The sequence below is a fragment of the Carcharhinus amblyrhynchos genome, chromosome 10, assembly GCF_965287045.1.
Source record: "Carcharhinus amblyrhynchos chromosome 10, sCarAmb.v2.hapA, whole genome shotgun sequence".
In the NCBI taxonomy this organism is placed as follows: Eukaryota; Metazoa; Chordata; class Chondrichthyes; order Carcharhiniformes; family Carcharhinidae; genus Carcharhinus; species Carcharhinus amblyrhynchos.
Window position 1 is genome coordinate 70,111,794 of NC_137333.1, and position 16,886 is coordinate 70,128,679.

The 16,886-nt window shown below is 40.2% G+C and overlaps 1 protein-coding gene and 1 non-coding gene across 6 annotated transcripts in view; one reads left to right on the forward strand and one right to left on the reverse strand.

Annotated features, from left to right (window-relative positions):
- Positions 1–16,886, forward strand: part of zmym2 (zinc finger, MYM-type 2) — a 109,494-nt gene that overhangs the window by 65,094 nt on the left and 27,514 nt on the right. For all 5 annotated transcript variants that reach the window (XM_080197307.1, XM_080197312.1, XM_080197309.1 and 2 more), the window contains 8 exons: positions 1,587–1,737; positions 9,813–9,925; positions 10,585–10,698; positions 11,408–11,558; positions 11,793–11,965; positions 13,530–13,695; positions 15,651–15,691; positions 15,785–15,920. In XM_080197307.1, coding sequence (XP_080053433.1) covers positions 1,587–1,737; positions 9,813–9,925; positions 10,585–10,698; positions 11,408–11,558; positions 11,793–11,965; positions 13,530–13,695; positions 15,651–15,691; positions 15,785–15,920 — 1,045 coding nt within the window. The remainder of the gene's footprint in view (positions 1–1,586; positions 1,738–9,812; positions 9,926–10,584; positions 10,699–11,407; positions 11,559–11,792; positions 11,966–13,529; positions 13,696–15,650; positions 15,692–15,784; positions 15,921–16,886) is intronic.
- Positions 14,621–14,818, reverse strand: LOC145349624 (U2 spliceosomal RNA). The gene has a single exon (XR_013888128.1). It is a non-coding gene; the product is annotated as a U2 spliceosomal RNA (small nuclear RNA).

The window sequence follows — 16,886 nt, forward strand, 5'->3', positions numbered from 1 at the left end:
CTGCTTTCTCTGGGCAATTTTCCACAGTGCTGGGTAGATGCCAGTGCTGTAGTTGTGCTGGAATAGCTTGGCAAGTTCTGGAGCACAAGTACTATTGCTGGGGTATTGTTAGGGCCTATGGCCTTTGCAGTATCCAGTTCCTTCAATCATTTTCTTAGTGTCAAGTGAAGTAAATCAAAGTGGCTGAAGACTGACGTCTGTGATGCTGGGGACCTCTGAAAAAGGCAGAAATGGCACTTCTGACTGAAGATTGTTGCAAATGCTTCAGCCCTATCTTTTGCACTGATGTTTTGGGCTCTTCAGTCATTGAGGATGGAGTTATTTGTGGAGCCCCCTCTTCCAGTGAATTGTTTAATTATCTACCATCATTCACAGCTGGAGGTGGCAGGACTGCAGAACTTGGATCTGATTAGCTCTGTCTTTTACTTGCTGCGTATGCTTTTTGGCATGCAAGTAATCCTGTGTTGTAGCTTCATCAGGTTCAAACCTTTTAAGGTATGCCTGATGCTGCTCCTGGCATGCCTTCTGCACTCAGTAGTAAACCAGGGTTGATACCTGGCTTTGTGGTAATGATAAAAATGAAACTTTTTTTCAACAAATTCTTGAAATTCTGTGTATGGAGACATTTGCTTCAGGCCAGACATTCATTTCACTCCCTCTCCAAAAACTTGGCAATTGTTTTTTTTTACAGTCCCTCACATTCAGCTAAGGAACTTCATTTGGAGATGGCTATAAACACATCTTGCTCTTTTATCAATTTGATTCTATTGACGGTGTTGTTTATGTGACTGCCCTCTCCAGAGGTTGCTCGCAGCCGTCCAATGCTTTACCCAAGAGACTGTTTGTCAGGCTAGATCCCAAGCACTAAGTATTGGTATCACAGCTGAGTGTACCTTCTATTCATTAGTATCACATTTGTTTCATATAATATATCCTTGGGTAATGATCAAAAAATGAGTTCCTGTTGTATCCCTGCCCTCTTTAAATCGCCCTTTAGAAATTCCTTAGTCACCTCTATTTTTTTGAGCTTTAATTGCTGCATAACAGAACCAAGAATGAATTGTATGCCAGGAAATGTTGGTGCTTTCACAACTTGCAAAGCCAAGCTTGACACATTATCATCCTTCATTCAGCGGCAAGTATGGGAAACCCTCCGTTCTGTCCCTCTAGAATATTACACACTTGAGGTAACAGCGCTGCATGCTAGATGTGGCTTTCTCACTACTGCTCTGATTGAGCCAAGCACGCTTATTTACAGAACAAGGATTAAATTATTGCTCTTCCTGATGTGTAGTTCAGTATCACACCTTCATTGAGTCATCAAAATCTTTTTTGAGCTATATTTTAATTCCTGACATTGCTATTCACACACTCAAGTAAGTAGCATCAAAATGTTACTTTTTTTTGGTTGCTTCATGGCTATCCTAAAGTATATCTTTGCAGTTGGATTGTTTTTACACCACTATGTAATTTTGGTCAGTACATGCTAGAGGTGAAGCATCAGTCCTAAGCTTTTTAAAAAAAAATTGCTGGATTTTGAGACCTTACATTGCCATTTTAACTTGATATTTTTACCCTGCTTTTAGAGATGCAGCAAAATAATGCCCTGCACAGCATGCAGGACTCCATGTAGAAGCTTTGACATGACTCAGCGTGTAGAAGCTGGTGGGAATATTGAAGCATACTGTTCGGTTGCTTGCATGTCTGTACACAAAACAAGAGGCCCAAAACCAACAGGTAAAAACACAACTTTATGTCAGCTTTTTATTACATGTTCATGTTGGATAAGGTTTTGATTTATTTCTTTGGTTTCTATCAGGTAAATTTAATAAAATGTCTGTCTTGTTCACTTATATATTTATTGTACGCACATCATTATTTCACAATATTAAGATTTGTTTAAATTTAACATGTAAAATATTATTTTCTGTATGTAATTTAGAGGAAAAAAAGATGCAGCTCAATTAGTTGGAGCATTGTATTCATCTGAACAGCTTCTGAATTCTAAGTAATTTTGGAAGAACGTCTTGCACTTATGGGTGTTCTTTATTTTTGCCCTTTTTTAACTACAGTTATTATTACAGGCAATTTACAATGGCATATCTAGTGTGGAGTATTTATTTTCAATGATCAAACTGACTGTATTTGTGTTGTCATATTACAAAAATGGCACAATGCAGCATGAGGCCATTCAGCCCTGTCTGCACCAACTCTCCAAATGAGCAATTCACTTAGAGCCATTCTTCCACCTTCTTGTGACCTTACACATTCTCCTGTTTTAAATGACAGTCTAATTCCCATTTGATTACCTCAGCTGAACCTGTCTCCAACACACTGAGGCACTTCTTTGCAGACTATAGCCATTTGTTGTGCTTTTTAAAAAAGTTTTTCTTAGTTTTTCTTTGCTTCTTATGCCAATTTCTTAAATCTGTGCCCTTTCATTTGCAATCCTTTCACGGTTGGGAACAGTTTTTCCCTATGTATTCTGCCCAGACCTGTTGTGATCGTGAATACCTCTATCACATTTCCTCTCAATCTTTTTTTTCAAGGAAAACTGCCTCAACTTCTCCAAACTATCTTCATAATGAAGTTCCTTATCCCAGGAATCAATCTTGTGAACCTTTTCTGTACTCTCCCTAAAACTTTCACATCCTACCTAGAATGCAACACACAATACTCGATGCAGTACTCTAGCTGAGGCCAGGCTGGTGTCTTGTACAAGTCAACATAAAATCCCTTGCTATTGTACTTCATGCGCTTATTGACAAAGCTTAGTTCACTATTATGTTTTATTAACGGTGCTCTCAATCTGTCCTGCAATCCTTAGTGACTTATGCACATATATACCCAGGTCCATTTGCTTCTGTCCCCTCTTTAGAATTGTGCCCTTTATTTTGTCTCGTTTCTCCATTTTCTTCCCATCAAAATTAATCGCTTCGAATTTCTATGAATGTGCATCCATTCATAGGATCATAGAATTCCTACAGAGCAGGAGGAGGCCATTTGGCCCATTGAGTCTGCTCCGACCACAATCCCAGCCAGGCCCTAAGCCTGGACTCTTTGGACTCTGGGAGGAAACAGGATCACCAAGGGGAATCCCCCACACAGAAATGGGAGAATGTGCACACTCCACACAGACAATGACTCGAGGCCAGAATGGAACGCAGTTCCCAGGCGCTGTGAGGTGGCAGTGCTAACCTCTAAGCCAGCATGCCGGCCCATCAACTTATTTATGTCCTTTTTGAAGTTCTACGCTATCTTCACAGTACACAACGCTCCCAAGTTTTGTACCATTAACAAACTTTGAAATTATTTCCTGTACACCACTGTCATTAATGTATTTCAAGAATGACAGGCATGACCCCTGATGGACTCCACTATGAACCTAAAATAAAAATACAATATGACATGCACTGGAGATCTGAAATAGAGTCCTAGAAAATATCAGTAGGTCTGTATCTGCTGAAAAAGAAAAAGAGTTAACCATTCTAGTCCAATATCACTCTTCTTCGGAACAAAAGAGGTAAAAATGTGAGGCGTTTTATGCTGTTTAAAAAGTGGGGGGTGCACACATGGAGCAAAGGGGAAGGTCACAAATGGGTGAAGAACAGAGAGGTTTAAATACCAAAGATGCCATGAAACATAAGGCAAAGATAATGGTGGTGGTAGTAGTAAAGAAACAAAGCATTGGTCCAGAGTAGGTGTTAATAGCAGAAAAAAGGTCAGAGGCGACTTAATAGAGGTTTACAAGTTTGAGGGGGATAGATAACATGGACATTCAGAGACTATTTCCTCAGTTGGATGTAGCTGTTATTAGGGGGCATTACTGTAAGGTTCATGGTGGAAGATGTAGGAGGGATGTCTGAGGTAGGTTCTTCACTCAGAGAGTGGTTGGGGTATGGGATGAACTGCCTGCTGTGATAGTGGAGTCAGATACTTTAGGAACTTCCAAGCGGTTATTGGATAGGCACATGGAGCTCACCAGAATGATAGGGAGTGGCATAGCTTGATCTTGGTTTCAGACAAAGTTTGGCATAACATCAAGGGCCGAAGGGCCTGTACTGTGCTGTACTGTTCTATGTTCTTAGTCTGAGACTTGACTGGACTGAGCTGACCCATTGACACCTACTCTTAACCTACACCATTATCACTCCCTTTGCCTTTTGTTTTATAGTATCTTTGATATTTAATCCATTGCAGGCTTTCTTAAATCTCCCCCACCCTCGAGCCCATCCCTGACCTTCCCTTTTGTTCCATTTGACCCTCTCCCTTTAACTATAGCATAAAACTCACTACATTTTTACCTTGCGTTCCGACAAGAACCAGATTGGATGAGAAATGTCAATTCTGTTTCTCATTCTACAGGTGTTGAATTTTTCCAGCATTACACTTCCACATTTTAACTTGTACTGCAGTACTTTGTTGAAAGTCAAAATGATGCGCACTAACATTGAGGAATTCATTCATTCATTCATTCATTCCTGGGATGTGGGCTTCAGTAGCTAGGCCTGTATTTATTGCCCACCCCTAATTGCTCCTGAGAAGGTTGTGGTGAGCTCATCTGTAGTCCATATGGTGTAGGTGCACCCACAGTACTTTAAACGAGTTCCAGACTTTTGATCCAGCAACTGTGAGGAAATGGCAATACATTTCCAATTCGGGATGGTAATTGGTTTGGAGAGGAACCCCAAGGTGATGGTTTCCCAGCAATTTGCTGTTGTTCTTCTAGATGCTGGTAATGAATTATTCTTCACTGAGGGATGGAGTTTAAAATAGGGCAATTATGTTGTAACTGTATAAGGTGCTGGTGAGGCCACACCTGGAGTACTGTGTACAACTTTGGTCTCCTTACTTGAGAAAGAATGTACTGGCGGTGGGGGGGGAGGATTCACTAAGTTATGGAACCTGTCTATGGCACCTTGGTGTCTTACTGCAGTGTATCTTGTAAATGGTTTCACATTGCTGCTACTGTGCACCAATGGTAGATGGAGTGAATGTTTGTGGGGGGGGGGTGCCAAACAAGTGGGCTGCTTTGCCTTGGATGGTGTCAAGCCTCTTGAGTGTTGTTGGTATTGCACTCAACCAGGCAAGTGGGGAATATTCCATCACACTTTACACTTGTGCCTTGCATGTGGTGGTTAAGCTCTGGAGAATCAGGAAGTGAGTTACTTACCACAGTTTCCTCGCCTCTGACCTGCTCTTGGAGCCATAGTATTTATAGTCCTGTATGGCTCATCTAGTTCACTTTCTGGTTTGTCCACCCTACCCCCCCGAGGATGTTGATAGTAGCGGATTCCGCGTTGGTAATGCCCTTGAATAAGAACATAAGAACTAGGAGCAGGAGTAGGTCATCTGGCCCCTTGAGCCTGCTCCATTCAATAAGATCATGACTGATCTTTTTGTGGACTCAGCTCCACTTACCCACCCACTCACCATAACCCTTAATTCCTTTACTGTTCAAAAATCTATCTATCTTACCTTAAAAACATTCAATGAGGTAGCCTCAACTGCTTCACTGAGCAGGGAATTCCACAGATTCACAACCTTTTGGGTGAAGAAGTTCTTCCTCAGCTCGGCCCTAAATCTGCTCCCCGTTATTTTGAGATTCTGCCCCCCAGTTCTAGTTTCACCCGCTAGTGGAAACAACTTCCCTGCTTCTGTCTTATCTATTCCTTTCATAATTTTCTATGTTTCTTTAAGATTCCCCTCTTTCTTCTCAATTCCAATGAGTATAGTCTCAGCCCACTCAGTCTATCCTCATAAGCCAACCCTCTCAACTCTGGAATCAACCGAGTGAATCTCCTCTGCACCATCCTTCTCTACCCGCGAGTGCCTGTACATCCTTTCTCCAGCACAGAGACTAAAACTGTACTCCAGATGTGACCTCACCAGCACCTTATACCACCGCAACAGAACCTCCCTTTTTTTTTAAACTGCATCCCTCTAGCAATGAAGGACAAAATTCCATTTGCCTTCTTAATTACCTGCTGCATCCGCAAACCATTTTTTGTGATTTATGCGCAAGGACACCCAGGTCCCTCTGCATGGCAGCATGCTGCAATTTTTTACCGTTAAAATAATAGTTAATTTTGTCGTTATCCTGCCAAAATGGATGATGTCATATTTACCACCACTGTACTCCATCTGCCAGACCCTTGCCCACTCATATAGGCTATCTGTATCCCTTCGCAGACTTTGTGTCCACTGCACACTGCTCTACCACTCATCTTCGTGTTCTTAATTTGCGAACTTTGACACACTAACTCGGCTCCGAACTCCAAATCACCTATGCAGATTGTAAACAATTGCAGTCCCAATGCTGATCCCTGAGACACACCATTAGTCATTAATTGCCAACCAGAAAAACACCCATTTAGCCCTACTCTTTGCTTTCTGTTAGTTAACCAATCCTCTGTCCATGCTAATACATTACCTGTATTGCTGTGCACTTTTATATTATGCAGCAGTCTTTTGTGCAACACCTTGTCAAATGCCTTCTGGATATCCAGATACACCACATCCACTGGTTCCCCGTTTTCCACCACGTTCATAATGTTCTCAAAGAATTCCAGTAAATTAGGTAAACATGAACTGCCTTTCATGAATCCTTGCTTTTTCTGCCCAGTGGGACAATTTCTCTCCAGAAATCTCGTTATTTCTTCCTTGATGAGAGGTTCAAGCATTTTCCCCACTACAGAAATTAAGCTAACCATCCTATAATGACCCGTCTTTTGTACCTACTTTTTTAAACAATGGCGTCACATTTGCTGTTTTCCAATCTGCCAGAATCACCCCAGAGTCCAGCAAATGTCATGGTTAGGTTCTCTCTTGGAGATGCTCATTGCCTAGCAGTTGTGTAGCACGAATGTTACTTGTCACTTGTCAGTCCAAGCCTGGATTTTGTTAGATCTTGTTGTATTTGGATGTGCAGTGAGGAGTTGCGAATGGTGCTGAACATTGTGCAATTATCAGTGATCGTCGCCACTTCTGACTTTATGATGGAAGGAGTGCCATTGATGAAGCAATTGAAGATGGTTTCGCCTGGGAGACTACCATGAGGAACCCCTACAGTGATGTTTTGGAACTGTGATGACTGACCTCCAACAACCACAACCATCCTTTTTCCTTTAATTATTCTTTCCCTTCTGACCATAGAAGATTCATCCTCCAGTGCAGTATCCTAGTCACTTATCTCTAACTATGGAACATTCTAAGATCATAACAGTTTTACTTCAAGAATGCCCAATAAAGTCAGCTGCAAACAGTAACTGTATCTGAACTGTCATGTGGCATATATTGACTTGCTAGCATTCTGCCATATTCTCAAATCAAGTAGGGAATTCAATACCAAGCAAATGCTGGGCAAAATTTTCCTCTATATCAGCAAGACCAGTAGTGGGCATTGAAGTCTCCGGCAGTATTGTTACAAAGAACAAAGAAAAGTGTAGCACAGAAGCAGGCCTTTAGGCTCTCCAAGCCTGCGCCGATCATGATGCCTGCCTAAACTAAAACCGTATGCACTTAGAGTCCATATCCTTCCATTCCTGTCCTATTCGTATATTCGTCGAGTTGCCCCTTAAATGCTGCTGTCATACCTGGTCCCTCCCCCTCCCCTGGCAGTGCGTTCCAGATATTCATCACTCTGTGTAAAAAAAAAAGTTTGCCTCGCACGTCTTCTCTAAACTTTTCCCCACGTACCTTTAGGCCTATGTCCCCTAGAACTTAACTTTCCTACCCTAGGAAGGAGCATCTGATTATTCACTCTGTCCGTGCCACTCATAACGTTGTAAACCTCTATCAAGTCATCTCACAACCTCTGTCATTCTAGTGACAACAGAGTTTTTGCAACCTCTCCTCATAGCTAATACCCTCCAAACCAGACAACATCCTGGTAAATCTCTTCTGTACCCTCCAACACATCCATATTCTTTTGGTAGAGTGGCGACCAAAATTGTACACAATATTCTAAATGGGGCCCTACTAAGGTTCTGTACAGCTGCAGCATGACCTGCCAATTTTTACTCTCAATATCCCGACCAATGAAAGCAAGCATGCCAAATGCTTTCTTGACTATCTTATCCACTTGCGTCGCCGCTTTCAGTGATTGGTGGATATGTACGCCCAGATCCCTCTGCCTGTCAGAAGGGTTCTACCATTTACTGTATAATCCCTACATGCATTGGACCTTCCAAAATGCATTATCTCATATTTGTCCAGATTAAACTCCACCTGCCATTTCTCTGCTCAAGTCTCCAACTGGTCTATATCTTGTTGTATCCTCTGACAATCCTCTTCACTATCCGCAACTCCACCAATTCTTGTGTTGTCTGCGAACTTACTAATTAGACAGGCTACATTTTCCTCCAAACCATTTATCTATACTATGCACAACAAAGGTCCCAGAACCGATTCCTGAGGAACACCACTAGTTGTAGCCTTCCACACAGAAAAGCACCCCTCTACTGGTACCTTCTGTCTTCCATGGCCAAGCCAGTTCTGTATCTCTTGCCAGCTCTCCTCTGATCCCGTGTGACTTTACTCTCGTACCAGTCTACCATGAGGTACCTTGTCAAAGGCTTTAGTGAAGTCCATGTATACAACATCCACAGCCTTTCCCTCATCTATCATCTTCGTCACTTCTTCAACAAAACGCGATCAAGTTAGCAAGGCATGACCTCGCTTTCACAAAATCGTACTGTCTATCACTAAAATTACACATTTAAAAGATGTTGATAATTGTGCATAATTTAAAAATGTGAATATAAAAATTTGCTCTTGATTTCAAAATGTAATTTGAAAAGTACTTGTATTGCCAAACATGATTCATAAACAAATTGTTTCTGTGACATGGCCTGAAAGGTCATCATGCCTCAAGGAATATAATTCCTTCTGCAGAGTTTTTAAAATCAATTTTATATAACTGAAAATTTCATAACTGAAGTTTTCCTTGAATTTTAGTGTTTGGATTTTGTACTGCAGTTGTTTATCCTCTTTGATGCTATGTGAAAGACAGCTAAGTGGCCCAATTAGAAAAATGTTTGGACAATCCTGGTGAAATCTGGATTAGGTTCTGTCAGGGTCCCTGGTCTGGTCAGCTAACATGCTATTGCTTGCTATGAACTCAACTCCAACTTTTCCATCTTTCTTTTAATCTTAGCTTGTATCCTGTATTGGTCTGTTATCATAGCTCTTCTGACCATTATCTCAAATCCACTTCTTACAGGATATGCTGCATCTCACCATGCTTTGTAAGCCAGGTCTGCCTTGTTTGCCATATTGGGCAGCACAGTGGTTAGTACTGCTGCCTCACAGCGCTAGGGACCTGGGTTTGATTCCCGGCTTGGGTCACTGCCTGTGTGGAGTTTGCATATTCTCTCCATGTCTGCGTGGGTTTTCTCCGGGTTCTCCGGGTGCTCCGGTTTCCTCCCACAGTCTGAAAGACATGCTGGTTGGGTACATTGAACCGAATAGGTGCTGGAGTGTGGCAACTAGGGGATTTTCACAGTAACTTCATTGCAGTATTAATGTAAGCCTTACTTGTGAGTAATAAATAAACTTTGTAGCCAACTGAACCAGTTTTCTGGAATTCTGTTGCACCTTCTCCTGGCCAATCTACTGCTTTCAACTTTCAAACCCTTCTATTTCTGATGGTGAATTGATGCTTTAGCTAACATTGTTGCCTAATGCTATTTGAGATATAAATGGGCTCACATTTGGTTGAAGTTTAACGCTATAATTGCTTTCTCAATTATTTGTAGTGAGGTTGTCATGTTGCATGCTAAAATCTCAATAGATTTTTCATTTTGCTTTAGGTATGGGTTCTTGCCACTTTTGTAAAAGAAGTGCTTTACCTCAATATCAAGCCACAATGCCTGATGGAAAACTCTACAATTTCTGCAGCTCTAGCTGTGTGGCTAAATTTCAGGTTTGTATGTTTTCTTTTTCTTACTAAAATTTGACATCATGTGACAAGAACCACAAAACTTATATAAATCTTGAATCATGGCAACCATTTCAAAGCCTTTGAATAAGTTTTCAGTTTTGCAGTACTGAGCTTCAGGTCTCCTCTTGCACATTTAAAAAGTTCCAGTGTGAAATAAGTGACATTTATTTGATAAATACATTTGAAATAGTTAATACTTGTAAGTAGTAGATTGTGCATCACTTACAAGGGTTGGCTTGTTCAAGATCTTCTTTGCTATGTGGAAAATGTATAATGTTGTTGGATAAAGATCAAGAAAAATCATGCCATACCTGGCTTGAGCATGTTGTCAATTTGTATTACCTTTTTAGATGTAATTGAAGAACACCACTTGTGTATTTCTCTAACCACAGCTCAAGACTTGTTTCCAGTTTTTTATTTCAAAATGTTTACATTTGAAGCTTGCAATCAATTTGAACTCTTTCCTCGCTCTCCCATCACCTGGATCAAGAGGTTGGATGTTTAACAGTGGACAGATAACTGGACTATCAAAGCAATGGTCACCATTTTCTGGTTGCATAAAGCCAGGGCTCTCAGACATTTGGAGAGAATAGGTAGAAGTTATAAATGTAGTCTTAAAATTTATTTTGATTATGTTTTAGTCTTACAGTGTACAAACAACAACAAATGGTCAGGTTGTAACAAATGAGGTGCAACTAAGGTGTGCCTACTGCAAGGCTGGATTCAGTGCGAAGCCAGAAGTGTTGGAATGGGAGGTAAGACGAAGATAAATTTTGACTTGGATGCTGTGACAAGATGCAAATGGGTTCTGTGTAGCATTATGTAGCAATGTACAGTTGTTTTTCCTTTTTTGGCGTTCAAATTCAAAAATGCTTCATGAAAGTGAACTTTTGTTGTAACATCCAGAGATGGTTCATAGTAAGAGGAAACCAGACCATGAAGGTGAAGTAGGAGGAGAATTTGAGGGGGGTGAGGTGGGATGGGGTGGTGACACAGCATATTTGGCGAAGAAGTTCCAAACGTTTTTGATGGTTGGGAGGGAGTGGAAGGCGGAGATTCCGGGAGATGAAGTTGCAAAGAGCAGGAAAAAGCTAGTTTAAATTTTAGGTTTATGACAGATTCTGCTCTGATAAGGGTACTAGATAAAATACATTTGGAAAATGCTGAGTGTCTACCATCGATCATCCCTTGTACAATGAGCTTTAAAATTAGCAATATTGTTTGGAAAAGTCACAAAGATGGTTGGTGTGACAAATGGAAAAATTCCCACTCAGGATTGTCAAACATAGACATAGATGAGGGAATCTTGTTTGGGAAGAATTTCAAGAACTCAAATCACATTTGACAGTACTTGATGTAAAAATGAGATGCCAACAGTGCTTTCATCCTCAGCTTCTTAGCTAATTAGATTAGTTTGTTATGCCAGTTAAAAACTACATTATAGTAATTTACCTTTCTTTTCAGAATCATGTATTTCAGTTCTGCAGCAAAATGTGCTGTGAGGATCACAAGAAGCTGCACTGCATCGTGTCTTACTGTGAATATTGTCAGGAAGAGAAAACTGTACATGAAACTGTGAAGTTCTCTGGAGTAAATAAAGCATTCTGTAGTGAAGGTAGGTTTCACTACACTTGACAAATGAAGCTTAAATTTGAAATTTGTGATGGAAAAATAATTTTAAATGTTTTCCCAAGATTTTTATGTTTGATTGGCAAAACTTCTTATAACTTGCATCAGAACATAGGAACAGGAGTAGTCCTTTCGCCCGAAGAGGCTATTCCTCCGTTTAATTATATTGTGGCTGGTCTAATTTGGATGGAAGATTGTTTAAAACCAACTCTGTTTTCAGGCTGTAAGCTTCTATATAAGCAAGACTTCGCAAAACGTTTGGGTCTTCGCTGTGTTACCTGCAGTTACTGCTCCCAGATGTGTAAACGGGCTGCAGCTAAAGAAATTGACGGAAAAGCGAGAGATTTTTGTAGTGATGATTGTTGCAAAAGGTTTATAGACTGGTATTTTAAGGTCAGTGAAGTTTATTTTCTTCAGTAGTTATTTTTGTCTTTAGCTTCTGCATTTACAATCAGAATTGTTATAGAGACAGTTTTAAATCTAGCCCATGCCTTGCCTATATGTGCATTATTAATTTAAAATGTATCAAATCTGCCTCCTTGGAATAAATGTGATCACGCATACGTTATAAAGAACATGAGGTAGAATTTACAGACTGTTGACCTTTCTGATGGTGATCCAGTCCTCAAGAGTTCATGCTCTTTTCGTTAGAAAATAAGAAATAGGTAACTATTTCCTCTTTTGTACAAAAAGCACATTAAGAACAAGATTTTCTTTAACTTGTTTGCCACAGTGCCAATTCTATTTGCAATTTTCTGCAGCACAGCAAGATTAGTGAAAAACAGTGACTAATTTTGAAATAAACGCAACCTCTGCAGTTCTTTCTTGTGCTTCCCTGTGAAGTCCCACAAGTTGGCACAAACGTACAGATAAATAAATAGGTGTCAATGTGAAAGTAGAATAAATTCTATGAAGCAATGTAATTTTTGCATATTGACATTGATCAGTCTGCTATAATGTGGTTGCTATAACATGAATCCAATTCCTTGTTAATGGTTTGCCTTGATGCCATAAAATCAGTGAAGTGACCAGTCACATTATTTTCTATATTTGTTTCTGTTACAAATATTGCCTTGTGTAAAAATACGTAAATGGATGTTTAGCATGACAGAAAAATGTTAATAGGCTGTACAACCTAGACAAACTATTAGACAAGCAGGATGATTAGCGTATTCAAGTGAATAGTTTAATCAGATTGGATCTGAAAGCACTGTTTACTTAAATTGCAGTGCACACCGTTATTTGAAAGCAAGTTGGGTGGCATGGTTAGCATTGCTACCTCACAGCGCCAGAGACCTGGGTTCAATTCCCGGCTTGGGTCGCTGTTTGTCTGGAGTTTGCACATTCTCCTGTGTCTGCGTGCATCTTCTCCGGGTGCTCCATCTCCTCCCACAGTCCAAAGATGTGAGGATTAGGTTGATTGGCCATGTTAATTGCCCCTTAGAGTTAGTGGGGACTAGCTAAGATCAATGCATGGGGTTATGGATATAGGGCTTAGGTGGGATTATGGTCAGTGTAGATTTGATGGGCCAAATGGCCTCCTTCTGCATTGTAGGATTCTATTATTCTAAGTATCACCTAATCTATTTACTTATTTATTCATTCATTGTCACAAGTAGGTTTACATTAACACTGCAATGAGGTTACTGTGAAAATTCCCAGTTGCCACCTCCTGTTTGGGTGTACCTGAGGGAGAATTTGGCATGGCCAATGCACCTAACCAGCACATCTTTTGGACTGTGGGAGGAAACTATAGCACTCGGAGGAAACCCACACAGGCACAGCGAGAATGTGTAGACTCCACACAGTCAGTGACTCAAGCTGGGAACCGAACCTGGGTCCCTGGTGCTCTGAGGCAGCTGTGCTAACTATTTGCCACCATATATAAATTATGGAAGCATTGTATTTCAGAAATTGCATTTCTCATGAAGTAATTCATATTTTTCTTTCTTTTTAGGCTGCAAGATGTGACTGCTGTAAAGCTCAGAGAGAACTGACTGAATCAGTTCAGTGGCGGGGAGAAATGAAGCATTTTTGTAATCAGCAGTGCCTTCTGCAGTTCTATTGTCAGCAAAATGAACCCAATATGTTTACACAAAAAGGTCCTGAAAACCTAAATATGGGTAGGTGCTTGCTCACAAGAAATAGCTTTGCACTGCATTCAGAAAGATTTACTCATATTTATGGTTAAATACTTCACCGGCTGATTACAAAGCAGAACTGAAGCCTTCCATTGAGAAGTCAGCAGTCCAGATTTACCATATTCCTGATTGACAGGAATACTGTCAAATGACAGTCTACGGGGAAAAGATATTTTTTCACGTCTATACAATCTGCCGTCCGTTTAGTTCTTTATTGGTCAGTCATTGCCACGTAGCCACTAATATGTTATTAATCATATTACTAGTCATATTACCAAGAATTCATCCCCATCCTCAGCTAAATATTCCCATCCAATCATATTTACAACTTTTTTGAAGGTGCATAATTACCTTATTCTGTTGATATAAAATGAGTATCGTTTATTGTTCTGACATTGCTGCTTGCTCATGTCACTCAATGCAGCTTGCATGAATGCTTGTTGAACAGTGTTACAAAATTGTAGAATCATGCAATTCAAGGAGATCCATTATGCCCACAACAGGTCTACTTCTCTATTATTTCCTCACTGCCCTGCAAATTTTTCTTTTTCAATTATAATCCCTGTTTGAAGGTTATTAAATCTTCACCTTCCGCTCTTTTAGGCAATACTTTTCAGATCGTACATCTTGGTAAACTTGTACTATTTGATTGTGAAATCCCTCATAATTTTCAACACCTCTATTAAATTTCTCAGAATCTTTTCTGCTCTAAGGAAAATAATCCCAGCTACTGCGGGTTTTAATTCAGTCGGGCAGCATGGTCAGTGCAGGCTTGGAGGGCCGAAGGGTCCTTTTTTTTTTGTTTTTATTCCAATTCAATCCAATCAAGCCCAATTCAGAGTTTCAACAAGTTGAGACATTCCCGATCCAAGCTGACAAGACAGGGCTCTCACCTCCTGTCTTGGGCTTGATCTACATGATCCAAGCTGACTGGAGTAGGCATATCTCCTCCTCTAAAGCTTGATCTCATTTGCATCTTAGCCAAAAGGCCAAGATGCCGCTTTTAAACATTGCTTCAAATGAAGTGAAAGTGTAACCTAATGACTTCACCAAGCACCGCATGTCGATACTACACTTGATCTTAGCCAAAAGGCCAAGACTTGTTCCTATGCGGTAATTTTCTTTGTTATTTGTTCTACTCTAATCACTCCAAATGACTAAAAATATCAATGTTAAAGGAAATTTACGTACATTTTATTTATAAATGAATTCATCACGGATGTCAAAATAGTTTGCCAACCGCTCATACTTCATTCAAACCTTCCTGTATGCAGTTGCCCATTAATTTAAACCTTTTGAAGAAAATGCTAAAAAACATGCAAGAAAGATGTGCATTCCAAACATGACGTCTGATGTTGGAACAGGTCACTTGTGAGATGAATGTTATGCACCAGACTTGGATTATTGCAAGTGTATTGCACAACTGCAAACTGTATAATTTGTGTATGAGATTGATGGTTGACCATTCATTATTTACTTGTTTTTTTATATACTTTTCAAGTTGCCATAAATCTCCTGCTAATATTTCAGTAGAACAAAGAAAATTACAGCACAGGAACAGGCCGGTCAGCCCTCCAAGGCTGCACTGACCATGCCGACTTAACTAAAACCCCCTACCCTTCTGGGGACCATATCCCTCTATTCCCTTCCTATTCATATATTTGTCAAGATACCCCTTAAGTCACTACCGTATCCGCTTCCACTACCTTCCCCAGCAACAAGTTCCAGGCACCCGCTATGTTTAAAAAAACTGCCTTGTACATCTCCTTTTAACCTTGCCCCTCTCTCCTTAAACCTGTGTCCCCTAGTAATTGACTCTTCCAACCTGGGAAAAGGTTGATATAAGATGATCTACAGCTAAAATTTGCCCATGATTCACTGAATTGTTTCCTATGATTGATGACTTTGCCTAAACAAAATATTGTTCCATTTTTCAGTTTCAGATCAAAATGTTCAGACTCAAGTTTTTAAAGTCACAGTAAGTATTGTCCCCTTCAACAAGTTTGAATCTCACTTGAAGAGAAAAGCTTTAGTATATCTTTCCATTGATTTGTCTTGTTTTAATTCTTAGGCATCTAATCAAACATCAACACCTTCACCAACACCTGTAAAAGAGCTGAAAAATAAAGCATTATTGTGCAAGCCTTTGACCCAGACAAAAGCTACTTATTGTAAACCTCATATGCAGTCAAAATCCTGTCAAACAGGTATGAATTTTCACTTTTTTCCTGAGATTTTCAGAATGATGTGGGAATGCCGGCGTAGGACTGGCATAAACACAGTAAAAAGTCTGACAACACCAGGTTTTAGTCCAACCGATTTATTTGATAATACTCACAAGCTTTCGAGGAGACTGCCTCTTCGTCAGGTGAATGGAGAGGCAGCCCCCTCGAAAGCTTGTGAGTATTATCAGATAAATCGGTTGGACTAAAACCTGGTGTTGTCAGACTTTTTACTGTATTTTCAGAATGCCCAGTGGAATGTTAATTAAGCCAGATTGTTCAGAGTGGCTGGGCATTCTTCTGATGCTCTCGAGCAAGTTTTGCAATCTTTCCCCTGGTCTTGAGATCCTTGTTTATAATTTTTTGATATTCTTGCCTCTTGATAACAATTTTGAGCAGACAATTGAGGTAAGTCTGCTCAGCTGCTGACTGACACAATGCATTTTTGATCAACTTTAATGGCTTTGCAGTTTTATGTTTGTATATTCAATATACATGGCACGGTATGTGCGGAATGGAGACGCCAGCTGTTGCCTCCAGGTGAAGTGGGGTTAGAGAGCAGACTGTGCATCTGGTATAGATACTATGTAAACCTGTCCCTAGTTGAAATATTATTACCTTTACTTTGCCTTGGTATTTACAGTTTAAATACCAAACTTGGAACAGTTTAGAAACAAAGAAGTAGAGCTGCATGGAACGTAAGAGTTTCTCTGCAGGATAGATACAGCACCTGGGAGATGCAAAGCTGAGGTTTTGTGGTGCTGTCAGTGACATGTAGCTGTGATTACATTGGGGCACATTTACATTGGCAGATTCTATTATAAATTTGGAGATCATATTTATAATGGAGAAGGTGACCATGTGACAAGACTTGATAATGGAAAGAGAACAGAAAATGAATGCAGACATTAAGTCTTATTGGTTTCAAAATTTGTCTTAGTTGTGCTGGGT